The sequence below is a fragment of the Aythya marila genome (genome assembly GCF_965140915.1).
Source record: "Aythya marila genome assembly, chromosome: 7".
Taxonomy (NCBI): domain Eukaryota; kingdom Metazoa; phylum Chordata; class Aves; order Anseriformes; family Anatidae; genus Aythya; species Aythya marila.
Genome location: NC_139048.1, coordinates 21,382,759 through 21,408,368, shown reverse-complemented (window position 1 = coordinate 21,408,368; position 25,610 = coordinate 21,382,759). Strand labels below are relative to the sequence as shown.

Sequence of the window (25,610 nt, the reverse complement as noted above, 5' to 3'; positions counted from 1 at the left end):
TTCCAGCCATGTACCTGCAAAAGGTTGTGACAAATTCCTGTAAAATTCTGTCCAATAATTTAATGCATTTCCCAAAGTAATTTCACATCTTCTTGGGGTAATAAAAGTAGATTTGTAAAATTCTATTATTGCAATTGTCCTCTCAATCGGTGTTAAATCTAGCAACCTATATTTATTGAGGATAAATAGTAGGAATTTAATGAATAGAAGCATGTGAATTGTTTATTTCACCAGGTATCTTGTGTGAGTAGACACTCCTGTTTCAACTGAGCAGGGTGCCCCACCTGAAGCAGCACATTCTGCACCCCTCCACCACGTGTCAGCAACAAAATTGCACCAATTTAAACAAATTGGTAAACCCCTGTAACTGCAAAGACAAACCCTGTATGACAATAAAGATTTCTCAAGTCTTAATCAACCTAGCTGTAGTCTAAATATTTGTAGAGTTGAAAAGGTTTCTGTTGAGACCTCAGTATTTGTGCTGAATCACAGGACCCCCCTCTCCTTAGTCTTGCTGGAGATGATGAAATGGTCAACCTAAAGTAAGAGAGCTTTTCTCTGGTGCGCTTGGTTACTGGTTCTAAAAAAAATAATCAAACGCCAAGCGTGCAGACATCTGAATAGTTCACTTGACCTCTCCTAAAGAGGTCTCTATGCCATGATTGGACGTTATAATCCCACTTGATCTCCAGCAAGCCTGTGCATGCAAGGGGGAGTGGAAAAATAGCAAGGAAGAAATAATCTTTAGAAGTACATTTTCTTCTTTGCAGCCAGCTCAATTTTATACAGGGCAGATTAGTTAAACCACAAAGAAGAAAGTGTTTATTTTTGTTGTTGTTCAAAGGGCTTTTTGTTCTACTTTTGAGGAGGAAATAGCACAGAAATGTAAACTTTTTAAATGGTTTCTGCTGAGCTGTCCAGCTACATTTCCATCAAAAATCTCTCCCAAACTCTCTCCCATGACAGTGAGGGGCCTCACTACCAGGCTAGCATCCCATGCAAATGGGACAGCAAGTCACTGCTTGACCCCTCCTCATGGAAACACCTGGCAGCTACCTGCTGCTGGCCTGGGAGCCACAGGGCTGGCATGGGCTTGGGTTGTCAACATGTTAGCCAGGGCTTCACAGCAGGATTAATTCGTTGCAATTTTAATTCCTGCCAGTTTGTTTCTCCTGTGGGGCAGCAAGTTGGTGTGAGCCCAGCACTGAGCTACACCTGTTTCCAGCTCAGCCCTTTGAGCCCAAGTTGCCATAATGACTGTGGGAAGGCCAGCACAAATAGAAACAGAAGAAACAAGGCTTTTTGTTTGGCTGACAGCAGAGTAGCACAGATACTCTTCTGGTAAGGCTGATTCAAAGCAGCTGCCTCTTCCTTTCAAAAGACAGGATAGCTTTGAAAATCTGTAAATATAAAGGTGCCTTTTAGGTTTTGTCACAACGCGATGGATTTGAAAAGCGGGGAGAGGAAGATCAGGTGGTGGCATCAGAATTTCACCAAATGGCTAGGATTTGTCTGTCCTACTCCTGTCCCCATCAGCACCTCTTAAATTCAAGGTTTTTCTAAACATAAATGATTCTAGATGGATCATCCACTACTTAAAGACCCATGTTGCCAGCTCTGCTTCCTCTTTTCGCTTTCACACAAACACAATCCTATTGCAAATCCAATTCTCTTACCAATGCTAGGTATTCCCCCCAGGGAAATGCCAGGTTTGTTAAAGAGTGGCACAGCATCCAGCCCAGCAGTCCAAGGTTGCCTGAGCAGCATGCCATCTTCCTCCATTAGAAAGAGGAATTAGTGTTCAAGATTTTTTTATTATTATTTTAATGTCAGTGGTAAAACCTGAATTCTTGTCTTCCTCCCTTAATAACTCTGGTAGCTATGGTAGCTATCCTAGTTAGAAAACTGCATGTACTAAAGCCCTGTTTTCTCCTGATTTCTTACATTATTTTTGAAATCAAAAGTACCTTATAGCTGACAATGTGAAATGAGTATCCTCCTCCCAAGCCTTTGTACAACCTGAAGGCAAAAGTCAAGCTCTTTAATACAAACTATGAGACCTGACAGACTTGGAACCTTAGCTTCGGTTTTGACATTGTTTCTTTCCAAGCAGTGACTATGTGCTTTGGAACTTACTTGGTGAAACAGCTCTCACTGATGTTTGTAAGGCCGTCTAAAATGCACACGACTCTGCTTCACCACTGATATGCGCCAGCTATTCTTGCAAAACCTCAGCCATGAGCTCTCAGCTTCTCACAGGGAAGAGAGTAAATACAAGTAGGTGTACAACAACCCTAAGTACAAAATGAAGCAAGGGAGGTGTTAACCACAAACAGCTCTCTCTTCAGTGAGTGCCTACTGGTTCCCAACAGCAAGCTAAAGATGGTATGCACAAAAAATTATACGCTATAATACTTAGAGTCTGCAGGCATTGCTACACCAAGTCTCAGTCTAATCGTAATGACTTGGGAAAGTCACTGCAGCAGTCGGTGAGTTACTTTTCAAAGCAGGCGTTTTACACAACAATACAGATTTCAGCTTTTGCAGGGGGAGGACAACAGTGTTCTTGCATCAGTGTTTCATTCAAATTGCATTTTGCTTCCACTTTTCCAAAGTTTGGCTTTGTTCCTTCAAGTGGTGATACACAAATCCTACCCTGGAAGGAGACAAGATCAAGTTTGTTCAAAACTAGTATGTAAAGATAACAATAGCAATGAATTATGAAGCTGATACATAAAACTCTGTGTTGAGTTTTAAGTGCAATTAATTGCTTTGCTGATACCCTTCACTTGTTCCAAATGGCCATAAAACATGGCATTCAAAGAGCTGTTGCATTTAATTTTTATGGTAGCTAATATGATACTGACTTTATAACATTCTTACACATATTAAAACTGTTCCAAAAATAACATTAACACTAATAGTTAATTAGCATAATTCAGTGCTGAAAAAGAAAGAGAAAAAAAAAAAAAAAAACAACACCAAAAAACCCACAAACTAAAACATGCCCTTGGAACAGGTTCATTTATTAAAAATAAGACAGAGCCCCACACAGTCACAGTATAATCCATTTATTAACATATCTCGTGAGCCATTGGTGTTGATCCAAGGGACTCGACAGTTTTGGCAACAGCCTGATTTTAGAGGTACTCAGTCCTCAGTTAGTAGAAAGGGGTTTTAATAGGACTGAGTGGGCTGAGCGTTCCTCCTTGATGTAGGGAATTAAACATTTTCTTGAATAATTAAAGCCCAAGACATTGGTCCAAATCACAATGCCTCATTGCACAGGGAGCTGTCCCCAGCTGGTAACCACCAGGGGCTCTTCTGTTCCTGTGTCCACATTCTCTAGGTACAAGAAACTCCCAGCAAATCTATCAATATGGCATCACTTAAATACAGTTCATCTGCCAAAAGCTTTCCTCTGATTGTTGAAGATACACATAAAAAGTTGTCTTCAAGTGGCTGATGGATCATCACAACTTCAGGATATTGGTTTCAGAAAGGAAGGCAGATAGACAAAAAGCAAGCCTAGTTCTCCTACCCCTGAGAACGCAAATATCCATGTTCCCATCTCCTAACCAATCACTCCGCTAATACCTTTGAGGAACTGATCTACTATTCTCTGCTATAAAGGTACAAGGATTACAAGAGTAATTGACATCCTGTCCAGGTTCATAAACAGCTGCCTAATTAATTATAGCATAGAACAACTCCTAGAAATCCTCTGAACAGCATTCAACTGCACAAACAGGTTAAATCTTTAAACCAGCTTCAGCTGGCCAAAGCCTGGGTTGGTGTCAAGACAGGGCAGACGAGGGTACCCAGGCAGGCACTACAGGTCAGGGCAACACCAGCACTGGGTCAGCCTTCACAGAGCACCAGGGCATTCTCTTAGGAAGAGGGGTAACTGGAGCATTAATAGCTGCTCCTTCGACACTTAACATACACACCACCTAGTCACCTGTCTTTCTCACACAGCCAGTGTGTACCACGCTGCTACAGGAACTTGTTTCACACAGCGTTCCCATGGCACAGTGCAGTTGCCAGCAAGAGTAACTGAGCTGTCAGCTCCTAGGAGCGCTGCCTCATCCCACTGACTAATGCTGCTAGGACAGACTGCCTCTGCCCTACAGGTATGTCAGCCAGGGCAACACTCCACACAGATCGGCAGGTGTTCTCTGCCCAGAGCTGCATTATGCTCCACAGCCATACCTACAGCAACTGCTCTGAGCTTAGAGGTGCTGCTGCACCTGCCAGAGACACAGGGTAAATTGACCTTGGCTGGTTTTCTCCCCATTGTAGCTGCCACCAAAACTATACCAGCAAGTTTAAAGTTATCTCCAGTATACACACGTAATATACATACAGTGCTGAAATCACTTACAGCATTGCCTACTATAGAAAACAGTACTGAAAATCATCAGCAGATTATTTTCTCAAACTGTATTCAGTTCTGGCTACCAAAGCTTAAACACCAGCAGAAAGAGAAGGCATGGAGAGAGAGTTAGCATCTTATCAGATAGATGGACAGTTTGAATTGAAGAGAAACAGAGAAGCCACAGTTTTAGGAAGGGAACTATCTGTAGAGTAAAAGATGACAATATAAAGCAAGGCCCCTTATTTCCACTTACAGCTGAGAACACATGGATAGACGGGATTCAATGAAAACAAAAGGCAATTTATTCTGGAACTATAAAAAGAAACAATGTGCTACAGAGTATAAAATGATATTGGTTCTCATTGCCAGAAAATACCGAGGCTTAGTTGGATTAAATAAGAGATTAAACATTTATATGGAATATGAAATTTGGTTAGATTAAACAATTTTTTAAAAGTTAGGGAGATGAACTCTGACATTTAGGAAAATTTAAAAAAAAATAGTGCACAGTGTTTGTGCAATACCTAGAAGGCTGAGTACTTGTACTTTTATTTTAATCGTGATAGCAATGCAAGTGATTAACTTAGATGGGCCATAAAATTTCCCAAAAGAGAAGGCTGTTAAAACTTGCTCAGTACAAATGCACACACACTGTCCTTTGAAATGTCTGCTGCTGGGCAACATTAGGTACAAAATACAAGCCCGAGTGGCTGGGCGCTGCTCATCCAACCAGACAATTCCAGTAAACCCAGTGGCAAAGTACGTGAGTTTGGCTTGGGCCGCAAAGAGCGATAGTGGTGTTCTGAAACAGGTCAGGACAACTGAGGAGAGTATTTGCAGGCTTGCATACAGTACAAGTAAGGTGCAAAATTAGATGGAGATAAGATACTTCCTTCCCTCCTCCTGGCTCCTGCAGGACTCACAGAGCATTAGCTACAATGATTCTCACAGCTTTCACGGTGACAAAATCCAAGAGAAATATTTTGGGCTGGAACATGGGAATCTCAGGTTACACTGCCAGGCCTGTCTCATACACGTTACACAGTCATTTTTAATAACTCCTGAATGGCAACCAGTGGGCTTAAGGAAACAACCTTACAGGTTCAATCCTTTCTATATTTCTATGCCTCTTTGGGTTATAGGCATGAGCTGGAAGATCAAACCAGGTTAAACTAGAGGTGTGACAGCACTCAAGGCACCTGCAGCATTCTGGTTTGGGAGGCTGACAGTTAAAGCCAAATCCCTCTCTGTTCCCAAACAGGTACTGCTACTGCAGCATGAAACTTGGGATTTAAGCCCCTGCAAGACAAGAGGTCCATAACGTAACTGTCCTCGGTCCTCCTAGTGTTTTAATTCCTGGGTGATAAGGAACAGTCTTCAGCTTATTTCTTAGGGACTCTCTGCCAGCAGGTGTAGGACAACTTGGCCAGCACGGAGCCAAGCAGGGCACTACTGAAGGACCAATCCTAGCTCTTCAGACAGGGTTATCAGCACAAGCCGACTGCAGACATTCAGCCCCACGAGAAGAGGCACCAACAGATCAGATCAGTCTCAAGTGCCAATCTGCAGGGGTTCTTACACTGCATGTTTTAGAGATTCCTACAATTCTTTTTTAAAGTAAAGTTTCCAAGCAGGACATTTAAACAGCCCATTGCAGCAGCTGTAACCCAACTGCCTTGTAATCTACTGGAGAGAGTAAATGCAACTGTTTAGTTTAACATTCACACACAAAAATAAGATACCTCACCAGGTCAGCACCTTTAGATTAGCTGCTTTAGAGATGACAGATTAAAACTTTAGGCAATCACTGCTAGTTGAATCCAAGACAATTTCTAGGACGCCGTCACCACTCGTCCTGTGAGATGACACAGCTAATCCACAGGCTGCACTCTGCCTTCCGTTCTCGCCTTGCTAATCCCTAGGTACTGAACACCTCAGTGCCTGGAGTCCACACATCCCAGACAGCAGGCCAGTGTCTGACCCAGTCAGTGCCTACACCACGGTGCACGAGGGAGCCCCAAACATGCACATTTGGCACAAGTTCCACATGTCCCATACCATTTTATTAGGCCATGTTTGGATGATCAGTTATGCAGCAACACTGCTTCTGAACAAGACTTCTCTCTGGCTTGGCCACACAGCTAGAACACACTGTTGTGCATTGCACAGCTGTTAACACACTCAGCCCCTCTATTTGTATATTTCTTTACGCACTCAAGAACAGTAAGTTAGCTTCCAAAAGTAAGGAAGACCTAAGAGTAGGAAACTATTCACTTGTTTTGATAAGAGGGAAGGAAGAAATTGAAGTATTCAACAACCCCTGCTTTCTCTCAGTATTTTATCCGTTCAGGCTGAAAGGTCTGAGCCTAAACTATAGCTTAATGGCACTGCTCTCATACTCTTAAGCCAGTTTACTTTCACTGAGAGGAATGAGAAGAGAAATAGTGCAGAGAGAAGAGAGGAAGCATAGTCCAAAGGTTGCAAGAATAGCACACACTTCAGAAAAGCAGGAAGCTGCTTCGCAGCACACTTACTGTTTTACACCTCAAGCAAATTACTCACTCCTTGTGTTCGTTCTGCATCTATACCCCAGCGTATTCCCATGTTTCACCGGAGAACTGTGAACACGAAGATGTTAAAGACTAAGACCACAAATAAAGGGCAGTTAATAACTATGATGACTAAGGTACCAAGAGAAAGTCCCTTCCATGCTGTTAAATTGTGTCAACACCTGTTTGAGATTAACATTTCATTTGGATTTAACGGAAAGTAACATGTCTATTCAGCCTTTTGGGGTCACATTTTTAAATTATTCACAGTAATCATGAGGGCAAGAAAGCTGTTCTCTCTTAAAAATGAAGATTTACTCTCACACAAATAACTGATTTCTGGAGACACTACTTTATGGAAAAACAAACAAACAAACACCAAAGAATCACTATATTGAGAAAGCAGCAATAAAACCATAGCATCTGACAACCAGAAATGTGTGGCACAGGATTACAACTAGAGGGATAAGCACCTCTTAGGAGGGACAGACACTAAAGGAATCATGTTGCAGAGGATCTGCTATTCAGAAGTGAAAAGGTTCCCCCTAGAGATCTAACAAGGAAGGAAAAAGAACCCAACTGAGCCTGTTGATCAGCTCAGGTGAAATCTGATTCCTGCAACTGAAGAGAGACACTTTATGAAAAAATATCTGAAGATTTCCACTATGCCAGAGCCTGTTGCCATCTCCGAGCATCTCACCTCCCCTTTCAGTGTTTTTCAAATGTTAAACATAGAAAAATTGGGTAATAGATTTACTGAGACAGGCATCTCCAATTCTGCCTTTTCTGTGAGCCAGGGCAAAGGAGTAACTGCAACTGCCTTACAGGACTTGGATGGTCAGAGCAACACAGACTTATTTGCCCTACCAGTGTACACCTGCTTTCTCTGCTCAGATATTTGGGACTAAAAGGAAACCAAAGAAAGAATCATCCATAACTGGTTTTCTCCCAGTTCTATATTAAAGTCTTTTCCCAGTGTCCAAATGACAACATAAACCTCCACCAGTCACAGGCCAGAAGCCACAGCCTTCAGCTGCTGCAGGGCAGAAGGATGGTACGTTGAAGTTCCTAGGGCTCAGACATTTTCATTTTAGCTTGGTCACTTTCTTGATCCAGGGTACGTATTTGCTGACCTTTGTGTACACACCAGGGGAATCCTTTCGACCACAGCCATAACCCCAGGAAGTGATTCCCAAAATGATCCAACGTCCATTTGACTTCTGACACATGAGTGGGCCTCCACTGTCACCCTGGCAGCTGTCCACCCGTTTATCTTCAGAGAGGTTCCCAGCACAAATCATGCGGTTAGTGAACTTCTGTCCATAGCGGGCCTCACAATCTTCCCGGGGGAGAAGAGGCACCACCCCCTGCAGTAGTGTTCTCGAATAGGACTTCCCTGGAACAGAACAGATCAGCCAAACCAATTCACACATAGACAAGATGCAACCAAGAGCAACAGTTCCCAGCACAAAACCAGATATTTGTACATTTCGTGTCAAGAACGTGGCACAGAAATAGGCCAAACTCAGCATCTCTGAACCATCAGAACTTCAGAAAACAGTACTGCAAAGCCAGACCACAAAAAAGAAATGTAAGATCAAAGAAATGGGGAAGAGGTTAGATCAAAGGATGAGTCTTACTCCTGCTTTTGCCAACACATAACTTGAACCTTGTGTAATTTATTTCACCTCTCTGAGTCTCCATTTCCTCCTCTATAAAACAAGGACAGTGTTTTCACAAGGGAATAAATGCAGTAACATTTGTGATGTGCTCACTCCTCAGAGAAGTTTTGGAACATGTTTCAGAGACATCCAAATATTATTCAAAGGGAGCTTACTTCATCTTTGGCCAGGCTTGTCTCTATTTGCTCTGATCTCTTTATTACCACAGACTTGGTCAGAACGTAAGGATCATGTGCTATATTATAGTATAAACTTTCTGTGCCCAAGATTTACAGTAATTTACAGACTTACTGTAAGTTCACAAGGTAGTAGGTGACTCGTTTGGAAAGCTGGGTTTGGTGTGTGGGAGGGATTCTAGCCAGTAAGTCCCAGTACAGCTTAAGGGAGTCACATGGCTAAGTTGCTCCTTGATCCTTCCCAGCCACCCCAAAATGACTCCAAAGGCAAATGTATATTCTCAGTTAAACACTTGAGTAACAGCTAGAGAAACAGCTGGAAAGGATGGGTAAGGCCAAAATCAACATACAAGCCCCTGAGGCTATTTGCTTTTTGGCAGCAAGTCCTTCTAAACATATGGATTTTCTCCAGTTACAGCAGCCCTAGAAAGGCCTCCTTTCCTAAATCCGTGTTTTGCATCTATGAACCCCAAATGTGGAAGGACTACTCAGCCAGTCACAAAGCTTTGTTTAGTGTTTAAAGCTGTCTCTAGATGAATGCATCCATGTAAGGACACCACCGAGCCCCGCATTTTAAAACATCGCATTGAGAGAGTTAAGGATTTAGTAATTAATACTTTTTAGAATATTTCCTGCTTTCTTTTACCTAGGAAGCATCATAGCAACGCAAGATGGCAGGCACAGGCTGTCTCAAACCTAGTGCAGAAACCAACATAAGAGCCCAGCTGTCCCTGGAGCAACATCCGGGGAGATTCAGTGACCTGGCTTCCAAGAAAGGTCAGCTAATGCACAGGAAGAACACTGTCTCAGGTATCTCCCCCTGCACACGCTCTTTATAAATAAGGTGGTCTGAGAAAGATTCTTTCCATTGCTGAGCTCCCATTACTACAGCAGGAGGTCATGGAAACACGAGGGCCTCCCTGAACAGTAGACAGGCTTTGTGCACCAGCTCTGCACAGGTTGTTGTTTAAAGGTTTTACTGTGGGTAAAAATGCATGTAAAAGGGGGGAGAAAGAGAGTACTATGACCAGTTGGCAGCATTGCCCTCTCCCACAACTTCAGAAGGATGCTATGGCTACTAAAACTTCCACCATGGGCAGATCCAAGACAGCTTCAAAAATCAGAAAACAGTGATCACTGCCACAAAAATCACCTTATTTCCTGCTCCTTGACACAGCCAACAGGAGCATTAAGAACCTGGCCTTGGGTTGGGCAGACGTAAATTAATAGTGCATATAGACTCCTCAGTCCAGAATCCCTCATCCATCTTGCTCCTCAAAGCCCTGTCACTTACCTGTGTCTCCCCAGCCAGAGATGATGCAGGCTTGCCTGTTGATGTCAGACTTCTCTTTTCTATCAGGAAGGCAGACAGGCAGAACGTGGTGATTGAAGGAGAGACAGTGACCTTCTCTGCCCCGCATTCGGACCAGGGCAATGTCATTATCATTGCTGCCGGCCCAGTAGTTCCTGTGGAGGACAATCCTCTCCACAGGCAGCTCCCTCTCAAACTCATCCTTCACACCTGTGTGGTAATCGCCTACCCGCAGCAGGTAGCGTCGTACATCAACACCAAACCTAAAGAAAAAGACAGGCAAGACCTTGATACTCCTACCAAGAGAGAAACAGACTGATGCAAGTCTCAATTGCTTTGAGACTGAACCACCTCCTCACAAACTGATAAAGCAGTGCCAGGTTCAGAACTGTGGGATCTCTTTAGCTGATGTGATAATGCCAGCTGTTGCAATCACTATCTACCACACACCAGATTTTTTTCCATAAAAAGGGCTACAGCAGTTGCAATAGGCTTATAGTCTTATCTTTTCACAGTTCCTTAAACCACAGGAAGAATGACAAAATGTTGTTTCCCTTTAGGTGTAAAACCTTGAAGTTAAGAAGGCAGGTGTAAGCAGTGAGGGATAAAGCAAGCCTATCATGAGGCATCGCTGTAAGAGCTCCAAGATCACACATAACATAACCTGAAGGTTTTGGTTTAGAAACTTTTCCCATGTAGTTCCACTGCACTGGGAGGTTAACCTCATATGAGGTTATCTTGTTTGTCTTTGAGAATCCCTCAGGGCTCCCCACTCTCAGACACACCTTTTGAAGCAGTGGGCTGCAGTCACTACCCAGCAGCTGCTGATCAGTGTTGCCCCACACAGCAGTCGGGTATCTCTATGAAAACCTTTCAGCCGCAGTGAGACCTGCCAGGGCCAACCACCTCTGAAGAAGAAACAGAAGAATAATAAGCATCACATACACAGGAGCTGTTTTCTTTTCCCATTTGCTCTGCCCTATCTGGGCTCAGTTGGCACGCATTCTCCTCTAGATGGGCCCATTGGTACAAATGAAGTTCAAAAAGTCATGAGGGAAAATGTTTTAATAAATTCACCATCTGCCAGGCTATTTCCAGAGTCTTTAGGAAGCTGGAACCAGTTCTGGCTTTTTCAGCAATTACCTGAGAGCCTTGTTTCCACCTATGATCCTTTTCTTGCGACGGTGAAGCAGGCGCATGCCACACACACCAGACTCTGGACCTGCACAGCAAAGTCAGAACAGCTGGGTAGATATCTTCAGCTTAAATATCAACAACTGCTGTCAAAGAGCCAAGACATCATTCTCCTTCCCTGAGGGCATTAATCTTCCTGGTAGCTGTCTGCATTGTGCTGTGCAAAGGAATTTACAGAATTGTTCCCAAAGCTTTCCTCAGTTTTAGTGGAGGTGTTTACCTCCAGTATTTGTAGTCCTATGCCAGGAATGGGACATCTACAGCTATTTCCTCAGTGCTCTAAAACCTGAAGTTTGCTCATAGTTACTGCTCTAAGAAGGGTGTAATGACGTAGCTCAAGGGGAGTTCTGAAGGGCCAAAGACCTGACACAGGTGGAGCTCCTGAGACTAGGCTGGAGCACCCTGTGCTCCTGAGAAGAGACAACAAAAAAAAGAGTAGGAGGTACAAGAGACTATACGCTTATTTTGTAGCTAAAGCTTCAGCAAAAAAAAAAAAAAAAAGAGAAAAACTGCAGTACAAAAGCATCCACAGATCCTACAGCTCAAGCTCCAGACTTCTCTGTAGAAAAAATGGGCATATCACCTGTTCTCCTCATATCTTGGACCTTCTCTTCCACATAGTCACAGATCACACCAGCATCTTCACTGTGCCAGCAGCCGTGAATCCCAGTGTCAGGCCTGCCACACTGCCCCAGGGTGTGCTCCATGCCACTGCATTCTACATTGTTCAGATGGATGGGCCCTTGGCCTTCACCAAAATAAGCCATTGCCCTGGCTTTTGCTGTACCACTGCAATGAGAGAGAGGGTGGCTAACCTGCAATAAGCAGGAGGCAGGTGAAACTCAGCACGTTTTAAGAGAAATGATGTTTGTAGATCACTCCATACACAGACAGTAGCCCAGTACCTGCTGAAGGCAGCATGAGAATAGGATTCTAATCCCTCAAGCAGATACAGCTCTGCCAGAACTAAGAAATGAAGCTCTCGGCAACAGGCCCAGAAAGACACCATTCCCCCCAAGAGTTATTTCTATCTGTAAGATGTATGTATCAGATCTCTTACGTGAAACCAAGTTGCCTGCAAACTACTGCAGCATCTCTGTCTGTCCAGCCATCATCACAGACGCTGCCCCACTGCCCATTCACAAATACTTCAACCCGTCCCTCCTTGGTGCTTTCTCCATCCACTAGCCGCACAGGAGGCCCTGCAAGAGAAAACACAAGGGTTGCTGCAACCAAAAATACCAAAGGACACGAGGTGTCTAGAACTTGGGTTCTACAGGAAAAAAACAAACCCTAGAGATCAGTAAGCTTAAAAAAAAGGGTGGTGTTGGAGGGTGGAGACCATATATGAAAACTATATCCCTCATTTCAACTTCTTGCTAAATCGGTAGACTGCATGCATATTAATTTATTTAATACACTCTGTAATTCATATTCTGAAAGCTGAGTAAAGACGAGAACAAGAACAGAAGGAAAGGTATTAAGTGCTTAGGCAAGAATGGACAAGCTTAAACATGCCTTGGAAATAAATCCATTAACTGATAAAACTACTGCATTATTCTAGGCAAGAAAAGGAGTTCTATGTCCAGGAAAAACAATAACAAAAAATTAGATGCCACATATTTCAATGAAAAACAGCTGACAAATTGCAAAGTCTCCTGCAATAGAGAAAGCAAAGTCTATCAGGCCTCATATAAACAAAAAGTAAGTTGCTAACTTAAGATACATTTCCAATTTGAATTAAGAGGGTACCATCCAAAGAAGAGAGTGTCAGTAACCACACAACAGCCCCTAACATCTGAAGTCCTCTTGCCTTGACAAGGTGTGACACTAGTGTAACTACATCAGTTGCCTGATGTGTCTAGTCAAAGGGTTCCCATGTTTCCATAGACATGGGGCTGAGGCATTTCATCAGGGAGCAACGGCACAGGAAGGCAGCCACCATCCCTCAGTTTCTCAGGTTTGTATTAGAGGCTGCCAACATAATTCTCTCCAGTTTCCATTTCTCTACAGGTCTGGCTGTACATCTGGTAGCAGAGCCACAGCTCTGTGGCTCTGCCCCCGAACAGCCAGGGCTCATTCCTATGAATCCTTCTCAGAAAGCTGTCTTCTCATTGAGCCCGCACAGGGAAAAGTCCCATATCTGCCAGAGTTTCCAAAGGAACAAACCAGCATGAGATACTTTCTCACTGCCCAGAGCAAGACGCAAGACAAGTTACCCAGGCTGCCATCAGCGACTGTGTTGCTCTCAGGGGAGCAGCGGACCCCCACGTCCTCAGCATGCGAGCAGTCGTGCTGCCCCCAGTTGCTATGGGGACAGTCCAGGAGGGAGAGCTCTGTCCCCACACAAGCCACATCATCCAGCAAGATCAAGCCTTGGCCAGCAGCGTAGTCCCCTTCAGAGGCCAGGGAAGCAGGACCACTAGAGGAAAGAAACAGAACACGACATCAGATTCATTACAACTAGCTAATCCCACAGAGGGGCCCAAGGTCAGACCCAAAGGGAAGCCAGGCAACTCCCCTGCAGACGTCAGCTCTGGTATTGGTGCCCTCCCTACCTAAGCTACTCAGTGACACACCAGCTGGCAGCCAAGCAGCTTGCACATCTCACCAACATCAGCTTTCAGGAAGGCCCAATCAGGCCATTAAGAAAATCCTTAACACTACACTTTTTTGTCCTGATGGTCTTCATTCAAGCACTGAAGCAGTTGGTACAGTTTAGCCACAGAGCAAATGGGTAATAAAGTTTAGCTGACAGAGTAGACAGGCTGGGAGTGCTGAGCTGATATATCTAGAAATTTAAGGAGCCATAAAACAGTATCAAGCCTGTTATCTGCTTTCAAAACAGGTCAAAACAAGAGGTAACAAAGATATCTTTTTCCTGGGAAAGTACGTGGACACCTAATAATTTTTCCTGAGTAAAATTGCATAACGGTAATAATCCTTCCACCAAAGACAGAATTCAAGGAAGTAATGTCTAGCCAAACCCATTAAAGAGACATGGAATCTAATCCTTGAAATTAGGAAGCACAGATACTACAAACACTTGGTCCTACCTGAAGCCCAGCTGCCTGCAGACCACCTGGGCACCAAGGTCTGTCCAGCCGTCATCACACACTGTGCCCCAGTCTCCGTTGTAATAAACTTCCACCCTGCCTTCGCTGGAGCTGCGACCACCAGCCAGCCTGACAGTGCCCTCTGCAAGGGGTGGGAGAACAACAGACCAGAGCTCAGTAAGGGAGAAAAATAGGCTGAACCCCACTTCTGAAAACCCTCTACAGCCCACAAGAGGAAGAAACCAAAAGGTGCAGACAGTTGTGGGTACTCAAAAAACAGACATCCCTCAGCCTTTCCATGCCACCTGTGGAAAGCAATGAGAACACCACCTAGGCTGGCTCTGATTCATTTCCACCTGTGTAATATGGCAGTAAGGCTGCATCTGGATGGCACAGAGCTGTAGGTATGTACCTGTGAAAGGGTCACAGGAGACCCCAGCATCTTCAATGTGGTCACAGTTTTGTTGTCCCCAGTCACTTTTCTTGCACTGGTCAAGTGAGAGTTCATTGCCTGAGCACTCCACTTCATCCAGCAGGATTGGGCCAGATCCCTGCCCAAAGTGAGCCCATGACAAGGCTTTTGGGTTCCCACTGCAAACGATATACACACATACGCTCAGTAAGGAAGGTCACAGTCTTGTTCACTTGTATTCTGCCTTGCACAAGGACTCTCTGACACTAGACTGACATCCTTCCACAAGTAACGTGTATTTCTGGCACAGTGGTGTTGCCAATTGTTAACCAAAATGCCTTGATGGAAAGTCTTGTAATGAGACCCCCCAATACATAAAAAAACGTGTCCGTAACAAGAATGGTTCAGATACTTGAGAAATTCTGAGGACAACAATGCCTCAATCTCAATGACAGGCAAAACTCTCCAAGTTGGAAGGATTTCAAATTTGACTTAACTATTTTTAAACAATCCTGCGCCAATTTGGTTTTCAAGATTGCTCAGTATACAACAGCTCCCATGTTAAATGCTGGATGGCACAGAGAATGAGGTGTTCTTTTGCTTTCCCTGACTGAAAAGGATAGGGGCAGTCACTCAAACTGAAGGTATTTAAATTTAAACTAATGACTGCAGTTCACCTATGGAAATCACCATGACAAGTTATCAATGAGGCCAAGAAGATATGCATTAGGACATGTATGTAAAACTAAGGAACAGGAATCAACACAAAGAAGCCTTGGACAGGAATACACCAACTCTTTTATACAGCATAAACCCACAAAACAGACTGATTTTATACTGAATTAAGTACAAAAACCCTTTATAGGATGACTGAGGTTTTGTACCCTTTCCATAGAAAGGGCTGGTACTATAGTGAAAGGAGATGCTCTCACATTCTTTATTCAAACTACTTCTGCTACTTCTGTTATCACTCTGTGATGAACAGCAGGGAAATTACCTGAGTCCAAGCTGCCTACAAACCACTTCAGCATCCCGGTCATCCCACTGGTCATCACAGATGGTACCCCACTTGCCATCATGGTAAACCTCCACTCGCCCTTCAAAGCTCTCCTTTCCCCCAACTAAACGCAATGGGACACCTACACCTGTGTTGCAAAAAAGAAAAAGAGATCAAAGCAGAGCAAGACAGAGACAAAGCACATCCAGCAGTTGAGGGTGTAGAACTATTCACAAGCCAGAGGATCTGTTAGGATGCTCTCATCCCATCCTACCATATCCTCCCCTCCAAACCCCCCAGAAGCATCCATGACTGCATGCCACAGCATGAGATCCACAGATAGCTCTTTAACTGGCTCCTACAGTGACAAGGACTTTGCTATCTGGAAAAAAAAAAAAAAAAAAAAAAAAAAATTAATAAGAGGGGATGTGCTCATAAGCAACTGCTACCTTGCAATGATTTTAGAAGTGTGCCCACTTTGAGTATTTGGGATTGAGAAGAGAGAGATCATTTTCCACTGTAAGGAAATAATCTGCACAGCAGGTGAAAGTAGAACATGCTCCAATGATTTGCTCTCCACAGCTTCCTGACCTCAGATTTAGCAACTGATCAGTAACAGTGGATTTCAGGTAACATACATACAAGAAACAGGTAATGAACCTCCCCTGGAGATTTACCTTCTGGAGGGACACACATTGCCATGGCGCTTCCCTGTTTACAAGTTCCTGACACAGCTTCCTGATAGCCACATTGCAGCAGGGCTTTCTCATCCCCATGGCAGTTTGCTGACTGCAGGTGCAGAGGAATAGGCCACAGTCCAGGATGACTCTTCTTTCCAGCTGTGCCAATCTCACTGGAATGGAGAATGCAACAGGATGATGAAACACTTATATTGCTTAAGTCACATTGTTTTCCAGCCCAGCTGTGGCATTTCACATCTAGTGAGCCCAGTTGACTGGGAGTGCATAATGGAACGTCAATTTTCAGTTCGGTGGAAAAATTCAAACAAGCCCAAAGCAACTCCCCCTCTCCCTTCCCATGTAATCCATTCTGTCTTCCCACTGACAGCAGTGGAGTTGAACTCAGAAACGGCACCCTCATTTGAGAGTGAATGAATGAAACAACCTGTCAACAGATTGTAACATGTCAGCACATCTAAATATCTGAATAAACTTTTTCTTTCTCTGTTAGTCTCATCTCCTTGTTGTTTGGAAGTTTGAATAAGTCCAAATAAGAGATTCCCTGAGAAGGTTCATAGTCTCAAAATCTCTAATAGATCAGTACAGTAATTCCAGCTGTTAATACTAAAAAGGGAATATGGTCACTCATCACAGACTCAAACACAAAGTTTCAGAAACTGCTGTTTTAAAAAGTTCTTGCAAATGCTGATTGGGGTTGGGCAAAATCATGTGAAAAAAAAAAAAAAGAATAAAGAAAATCTGGTAAAGGACCCTGGTAAGCGGGCAATCAGCCCACAAAACAAACTTCTCTCCCAGCCAACGTATTATGCCAGAAGAACAGTAACCAAAGAGGTTGTTCTCTCAGAGACTGTATGTGCATGTAACACTTGCAACCATAATGAGGCTCTCACCTGAGACCTAGTTGCCTGCAGACAACACTGGCATCCCAGTCCGTCCAGTGGTCAGCACAGATGGTGCCCCAGAGTCCACCAAAGTAGAGCTCCACACTACTATCTTCAGCCAACCGCACAGCACCTTCAAAAAAAAAAAAAAAAAAAAGGTTTGGACTTGGGTGTAGTTGGGCTGAGCTAAACCTGACTTCTCTCATCCTTGTTTTGGAGTGCTGTTACTGAAATGATCTGTATGTGCAGAAAGTGGCACCTCAACACGGGCACACAGCACACCTACACCTGCATCCTTCACTTTAACTAAGCCAAATTTGAAAGCACTTACTCAGGTGAGGGAAGAGACTTTGCTATTTCATTTATTATCTGTTCTGCAAAATGCAGTTAAAAGAAGGAGCATCAGAAAACAGGAGGACAAATGGAAGTGTTGCTCGTGAGTTGGTGTATAGAGAGAGCTCAGCTCCTCCGCATGCCTCAAGATAAGCAGCAGTCCTTGTATTGGCACAGCCAGGACTTTTATAGTAAGTCTAGGACCCACCTTGCTGCAGAAGATTTACAAACCTATCCACAGAATATTTGTCCTTGTTTTATTTGAACTGCTGCAATTATATGAGGAGAGCTCAGATATGGACACTTAAGGAGTTTGAGAAGGTTGTTTTCCACATAACTTCAACTGCTTTCAAAATGGTATGTTAACAATAAGAAAAAGAAGGCTCTTTATATGAGAATTAAAACATTTATACAAGGCATTATGGCAGCTTAAATCAATTCCATACTATATACAGATGTTCTTCTCTCACACAGATTTGTTTTTAGTCCTAATTCATTTGACAATTTGGGACACTTAGTGTACTGTGCTTCTTTCATAGGGTATTATTTTATCTGCTACTTGCAAGTCTGTGCAGCACCCGTTTCTGGCCTGAACCCCTTGAGACAGTGTAGTCCAGGCTCTGGCAGAGATACCAAGCAGCTCTTACCCTGGTTACAGTCACAGTTAGCCCAGCCGATAGTCCCTGATGCAAGCCGGTAGAAGCACCAGGGTGTAGTTCCCCCTTCTGGGTTCCTGCAGTGGTTGTGGTCCCCTAAGCCACGGTCTGGGTACTGCTGCACATAGTCAGGGAAATCTGCCCAGTTCAGGCACTCTGCCCCAGCCTCAGTGACCGCCAGCGAGCCGTTGTAATACCCAAGAGGTCCGACGCCACACACGCTGGACACTGGGCACAGAAAGGAAGCTGTTAGCATAACATAAGGCATCTCACATGGAGGCACAAACAATACTGGACATACTGGCTGATTTCCTGAACCTGTTTTGTATCGACAGTCTTGACTACTAGTGTGTTTGATTTCAGTTATATTGCTCTTTAAGGCAGCTGCTACAAGGATGTTTATACATGCTATCTAAAACCCAAGTTGATCTGCAAAAAACAAAATGCATAGACCTTTAAAACATGATAAGAGTGGGCCCAAACATGGACTATTTGAAATAGTTCCCGTTACTGATTATTTCAGTAGAGGTATTCCCTTTCTCTGGGCCAGCAGATGAGCCTGGCTGACTCTTTGCCTCTACCTGCTTTGGTACCCGAGTATGATACTCTTAAGTTTGATCCTAGGCTCTTCAAAAGATTTACTGCCTGTTTAAACTGATTACAACTGAGAAGAGTTTAAAATTATCTGTCATTTCTATAAAACGGGAAGGTGGGAAATAGCACTGTACTTCACTGTATGTATGTTCCTTCTACATATTAACATATAACCTGGCTTGTCTGAACTTATAGGAATGGAAAGGGAAAGGGAACCACTTTCAGTGGGGAGTGTAGAAGCCAGTATTCTAGGCCAGTGCCTACATGAATTATCTTATGCAAAGAAACCCCAACAAATAATTAAATATGGTCTAGAGAGAGAGAGAAAAGAAAATTCATCATTCATGACCCTGAAATAAGAAATAGGTAAACCAGAATAAGATTGTGTGTTAAGGTGTGTTTTTTAAGTGTGCACAAAACTGGAAAAGACAATTCAGAAGTTGGTAACAGTTGTAGTTCTATTCACTGAATATTCACTGAATAAACAAAAAAGATTTCAGAAAATCCTTCTGCTGTAAAGACATGTAAGGCAAACAGCAGGGGTAACTGACAGCTAAACGTTAGCTGCAAGGTACAAAAGTGAAAGTTCCAGTTAGCTGTCTGGAAAACACAACGTGCTTCTGGATTGACTGGGAATCTAAAAGGGGGGCATACGACAGGACAGTACTTACTAGGAGGAGCAAGCATGCAGAAAAGACTAAACAGAAAAACAGATGAAAGGAAAAGAACATGGTAAAGGAAGAGAATCGCAAGAGTATTAGTCATGAAGAAGAGAAAGAAGTCTGACCATACTGGTGAAAGAGATAAACAGACATTGAGTTACACAGGAAAAAAGAAATGGTGGAAAGAAAGCAAAGAAGCCAGATAGCAGTGGTTCATCGTACCTGTAGTCTCAGCTCACCACTGCAGAAAAGAGTCTGCTTGATGACTGAATTAATAACTTCTTGTTCTTACCTGCACTCTGCAAATGGTTTTGGCTGGGCTGGGATTCCAAGAGAGCCTGGGAAAAGAAACAGAGCAAAAGCAGAGAGATGATTATCCGATGAAATAAACATGGGCATGTTCTGAAAGCAGCTCGGCCTTTTGCTGCTTTAGGCAAACACACCTTGGTAACCAGCCTCTTCCCTGTTCTCCCTATTGCTCTTCTTCAAACCCAATCACAGCTCTGCCCACTAACAAAAAAAAAATATGAATAATTACTGGCCTGCAGAGATTTACCCTTGATCTAAGCACTACATTACAGGGCTCTGCTTGCTCTTTCCAGGGTTTCAGCCCCAATGCTCTGAGCAAACAGAATTGGAAGTCAGACTGAGATGCCTACGGAAAGAAAAGGTGGAAGAAAATCATTGTTACCAGTAAGAAAAAATGAACAGCCACACATTCTCTCTCCATGTAAAGGGTAAGCCATCTATGACCACACAAGTAAACAGATATATCTACCTGATGGGATGATGCTCCCAGGAATCCCTGTTAAAATAGTAATAAACACCCATATATGGAGTGGGAAGCATGTAGAGAAGAAAATCCAACATGGCTTTTTGAGGATTTTGTTTTTACTACATCAAAGTATGATACGTCCTATGGGATTATTATCCAAATGTAGTATTATAACTAAAAACAAAGAACATGGAACAAAGAATTCCAGCATCCTGTCCAGCCCCAAAACTGCATTTCCTCTTGTAGGCAGTGTTTTGGGTGATTATAACTTGACTGCTGGTTGAGAGATAGGGATCTCCACTTCAACACCATTACATGGTATGCAGGCAGGTGCAGGATCTTCACAGACACAGAGTGAAAAGAAGAAACTGTACGAGCTTCTGCTAGCTCTGTGTAGTTTAACTCTTTTCTAAATGCAGCTGCTTATGAACAGACTTCTAATTCACAGAGCAGAGATGTGCATGTAAAGAAAACTGGCTATTGCAAATAGTTCTGTTTTTCTTCAAAATGCAGTAATTTTGCTTCTTTCAGCTTCACTTCTCCTTGGAAAAGGGTAAGAGTAAACTTTGGGAATTAAACCAAATCCACCTCTGGAGTAAGCCAGGACAGTCCCAACAGACAGCACACACCTCCTCATGGCTGATTTCATTTACAGATCGAGCTTATGAGTAACGGTCCAGCAGGTGTTGAGAACCACAGCCAAGCTTCACCATCATCCTCCAGAACTCAGAACGTGACACTGCATATTGAAAATGAATTCCTGACACAGTTCAGGAACTGCACATCAGACCTCAGGTGCATACACGCGAGGGGATGCACAGATAAAACAGTAATTAACTGTCAAAACCCTATTCAGCCAAAAATCCATCTGTCTTCACGTATCCAGCTATTCTGAACCCCCATTATGTTCTATAAGACAGCAATGCTGAAGGATTCATCTGAGAATCTCAAAGCTCTCTGTAAAGAGAGGAAAGTGAGCTAAACTATGCTTTTGTGACTGTCCAAGATCACACACAAGACAGGTGATTGAGGCATAATCCAGGTACCCTGACGTCCTGCTTCTAGTGCACACTCGTACACACATGCAAGCCTGCAAGAGACAGAGGGATTAATAACTGCCTATATGAACGGCCAAACATCCTCTTCCTGGAGACTGACCGTAAACGAAAGAACCGCATTCCAAGTAATATGCTTCTCTTTTAATGAAAAACTAGTTGCCAGTTTCTGTAGCAGTTTCCAAAATCCCTCAGTAGTCATCATCACCAAATTTTAGTGCATGCAACCTGTGCTGCAGTCACTGCCCCAGGTCTGGGTGGCTATAGATCATCAGTCCACAATAGCAATAGGGATAATCAGTCCATCAGTGAAGAACAGAAACACAGGATCCTTCCTGCCAGGGTCACTGCAGTGCTTGAGTAACGTGGGGAACCTGAGCCAAAGCATCTGCAAGCCCTTGTGCATCTGCTTAGTTTCCTTTCCTGAATTTCATATGCAAAATGAAATAAATCCCTCCCCAAATCCTCAACACTTCCCAGAGACCACAGCTGCCTAGATACTTGAGAAAACATATTCAGTGAGAACATGATCCACTCACAGTGATGATATTAAAAAAAAAAAAAGCCATGTGACTTTTTACAAGCAGATAGAACAATAATTTCTTACCTCCCTGCTTCTGAGACAGGATAACAGACTCAAGAGCTCTACCAAGAGCGTGAGTACTTTGGGGATCTTCATCCTTCCTGTTCAAAGTGGGCAGAAGCTCTTTCAAGCTTCACAGTCTCATTTTGCCGCTGGGCTCAGCTGCTGCCTCCTCTTCTTGCTCTCCAGCTCAGTTTCCCCAGGTGCAGGGCACTAGCTGCTACACATCGGAGGTAGTGGGATGCCTCTTTCATTTCTGCGTGGGGAAAGGGATGGAAGGGAAGGAATCAAAGTTCCCAAGAGCATCTTAAAATTTCACTGTCCTCTTCCTCTCCCCATCTCTTCTGCTTGACTCTTCTCAGAAAGGGAAAAGGAAGGGAGAGAAATAAGGGAGGAGAACATGCCCCAGAATTTCTCTATCACCTTTAAAAACAGCAGGAGGCAAGCGCAGACGGGTAGGGCACAGCCCTCAGCTTGCTCCCGCACCTCAGCTGTCCCCTCCCTTTCGCTCGCTGTCCCAGCCTCTCGTTTTGCTGTGGGTACGCATTTCTCCCGAGTGCCAGCCTCCGCCTCTCCACTGCTGTCTGCCCAGCCGCTCTCTCTTCTCCTGAAATTCCTTCTTTCCACAGCTGACTCTTCCTTCCCTCCCGTAAGCACAAAGGCTGCAGCAGCAGCAGGGATCTGGGGCTTCCTCCTGCAACAGCTCCAGCAGCGAAACTGAAAAAGGAAACAGCTTGTACACGCACATTTGCCAGAGATTATACTTGTTGGAAGGAATCTGGACTTTATCCCCCCTCCGCTGCCTCCTTGATTAGCTGCTTGCAGCTTCCTGAGGTCAGACTTTCCTCAAGCTTGAACACAGGTAAACGGGTCCCAGAAAATCATTTTAAGAAGCTTCCAGATTTCCCCAGGAGAAAAAAAAACAAGTGTCACAGCCCTCTCTAGGATGCATTCCCACTTTTCAGCTCTGCATCTTGTCATTAAGGGTATTGCCTCCAGAGATCTTTTTCATCAAGTGTCTTCTTGACCTTGGACTGTAACATGATTTTTTATTTGATCGGCTAGGGTGATTTCTAGAGGATTGATCATTATTTTATTGCTACGAATAATCTTATTTTTCCCAGCTTACTGCTCCTTCATATAAATTGGAGCTAAAGGCTATAACAGAAGTATTAAACATTATTAAATCTAAGAAGGCTAATGCTCAATTTGAAGCTGTTCAATTTTTGATTTATATATTTTTTTTAACATGCTCCCCATGCTGCTCCTCAGCTCAGTCTAATGAACATTTCCTACATTTATATTCTGATTATGGAGGGATTAACTCTTAGTGTTCTGCAGCATAAACCACAAAGGTCACCTTAAGAAATGAGCTCACTTCTGGCCAAACCTGTGGAGAAGCATTTCCAAAGACACCTTCAGCATAAAAACAAGAAACAGGCTGATACAAATCCATTGGCTTGATGAAAAGCCTCTTTTTTTCTTTTCCCACTTATTGCCCATTACTCACTTCACATGACAGTTTTGTGTTGCCTCATCTTTAGTCACTCATCAAATGCAATGAAATTCCACTACAGCTGGATCTTTTACAGGAGGACTGAGTGAGTGGTAGGAGGGAGCAGTTTCTTGAGTGGTTTTGTACCACAGCGCATTCTGGACACGGTGGATTTGGCCAAGAATTACACTCAGTTAATTAGAAGCAAATCTCCTATATCCTATGATCCTCGTAGCTCAGGAGGCAGATGATCAGGTCAACAGAAGATAGAAATAGCTTAGATGCTATAGCATTCTGTAACTCTCAAGCAGCATTTGTAAAAAGGAGCAAAACAAAAAGCAAAGATGAGAATGTGTTGGAATTTTAGAACCACTTACTCCAGTGAAAACACGAGGAAAGGATGTACGACAAACAATAACAGAAAATCCACCAGCACTTAAAGAACTCCACTGCTTAGCCAGGAGTTTAGAGGTTGTTGATGCCACTTCAAAACTCCCAAGATGATGCTCAACTATTTAACCCTTTAGAACTGGAAAGGAACAGATGCATTCAACCTCTATCTGACATGTACTAATTGAGTTTAGAACCTACAGCAAAAGCCTGTACTGGATTTCTCTCACAGTAGCTTGCTTCCCTCTTAAGTAAAGGCTTCTCTAGATATTTTGAAGTGATTTACTCAAAAGGAAAATACAGACCAGTGCACCAAAAGCAAGAGAAGCCCAAGTTTGTTATTCAGCTTCCTGATGAACAACAAACCATGCCAAGATACACTGGTCTTTGCAGTAGTCTCCTCTATGGCGGGTCCTCTTTCAGAACTATTTCCTTCTTGCAGAGACCTCCCCCTGGTTTTCTTGCACTTGTAATGACATTTCCTTGAGATGGATTTCAGATACAAAAAGAGCTTCTCATGGCTATGCATCTCTTCTTCCTTCCCTTATTTGCTAATACTCTGCTATGAGTCAAACAACATCAAAAGATTTGCCTACACAGAAGGGTTTTGCTATTTAAGTGACCACAATTTTACATCTAGTTACACTGGCATCAGTTTTCTCTGGACTCTCTTAGCTTTAACAATTTCCAAGACACCACAAACTAAATTAGCCTTGTCTGTGTCTATGACTGACCAAGAAGGAGATCATACCAATGTAACTATGGCACTTTAAATAAGCTTTACTTCACCTCTAGATACATTACTTATTTAGAACTTTCCCGTAAGTGCAAGTTTGAAGTAGCTGTGATTACCTAAGTCCACTATTTAACATGAATCACCTTCTCACCCTGATATAAGCATATTCTATAGTAACAGTCTACAATTCCCAACAGCCTGTCTTTTTTGTTTGTTTTGTTTTCCAGATTATTCCATATAGACCCTTCCAAATCCAAAAAAAAAAAAAAACAAAAAACCTGCCTTCTAAAACAAATTTACATCTCAGGAATTAAACCTATTACTCCTGAACTGGCAGGACTACTATTCATAAAACCCAGCTGAAGACCAAGTCTTCCCATTAAAGGTATATCTTAATCTCTCTAAGCGAAGAAGAAAGTAATTTTGCTTGCCACATTAGGAATAAGAAAAGGTCCAAGTCACTGACAAGACTGACTTGGCGCCAGGAACTGGGTCTTAGTTCTTTTGCTAGTCTCATAGCTGCATGTCCTCAGCGGAGAACACAGGGTGAACATAATTAAGGATTAGAAACTGATGGAAGTGCACATCCCTCAACAGAGGTGGTTCTTTGCTTTCTCAAGTGATTATTTGAGTGAAAATGTCACTTATACAGAGCTGCTATCAGCTATTCTCTTGTGCATCTACTGAATTCTTGTTGGTAGCCAGTAGAAATTGTTAATCCTTCTCAGCTTTGTTTGCAGACTAATTACAAAAGCACAATGAGTGTTTCTAACTGATAACTAAGGTGCAAATGGAGAAAGAAAAATATTTTTAAAATATAGAAATGTAAATCTTATTCTGACCCTCTAAGGACATCAGGCATGCAGATACTGAATGTTATCTGCTCAACAGAAAAACTAATCAATAGCCCATTTCCAACAGGAGTACTAGGGAGCAAAGGGTATTTTAAAAAGTCTGAATAATCATAGCTATTTTGCAAATCTAAGCAAACAA

At 43.1% G+C, this 25,610-nt stretch overlaps 1 protein-coding gene across 1 annotated transcript; it reads right to left on the bottom strand.

Annotated features, from left to right (window-relative positions):
* Positions 1 to 2,727: 2,727 nt before the first annotated feature.
* Positions 2,728 to 24,888, bottom strand: LOC309879910 (neurotrypsin-like). The gene is made up of 15 exons (XM_082764254.1): positions 22,021 to 24,888; positions 19,876 to 19,921; positions 18,319 to 18,555; positions 17,348 to 17,471; positions 16,434 to 16,609; positions 15,757 to 15,904; positions 14,760 to 14,938; positions 14,348 to 14,489; positions 13,511 to 13,713; positions 12,352 to 12,493; positions 11,875 to 12,080; positions 11,241 to 11,319; positions 10,883 to 11,005; positions 10,080 to 10,360; positions 2,728 to 8,323 (listed from the first exon to the last, which is right to left on the bottom strand). The coding sequence occupies exons 1-15, from the start codon at positions 22,090 to 22,092 to the stop codon at positions 8,013 to 8,015; spliced, it is 2,469 nt and encodes an 822-aa protein (XP_082620380.1). The 5' UTR covers positions 22,093 to 24,888; the 3' UTR covers positions 2,728 to 8,012.
* Positions 24,889 to 25,610: the final 722 nt, after the last annotated feature.

Coding starts and splice junctions, on each gene's coding strand:
- LOC309879910 (XM_082764254.1), bottom strand. CDS start 22,092: ATGAAGATCCCCAAAGTACTCACGCTCTTGGTAGAGCTCTTGAGTCTG. Junction 14,490..14,759: donor CTCCTGTGACCCTTTCACAG/GTACATACCTAC, acceptor CACCCCTTGCAG/AGGGCACTGTCAGGCTGGCT. Junction 13,714..14,347: donor TGCAGGCAGCTGGGCTTCAG/GTAGGACCAAGT, acceptor TCTTTCCTCTAG/TGGTCCTGCTTCCCTGGCCT.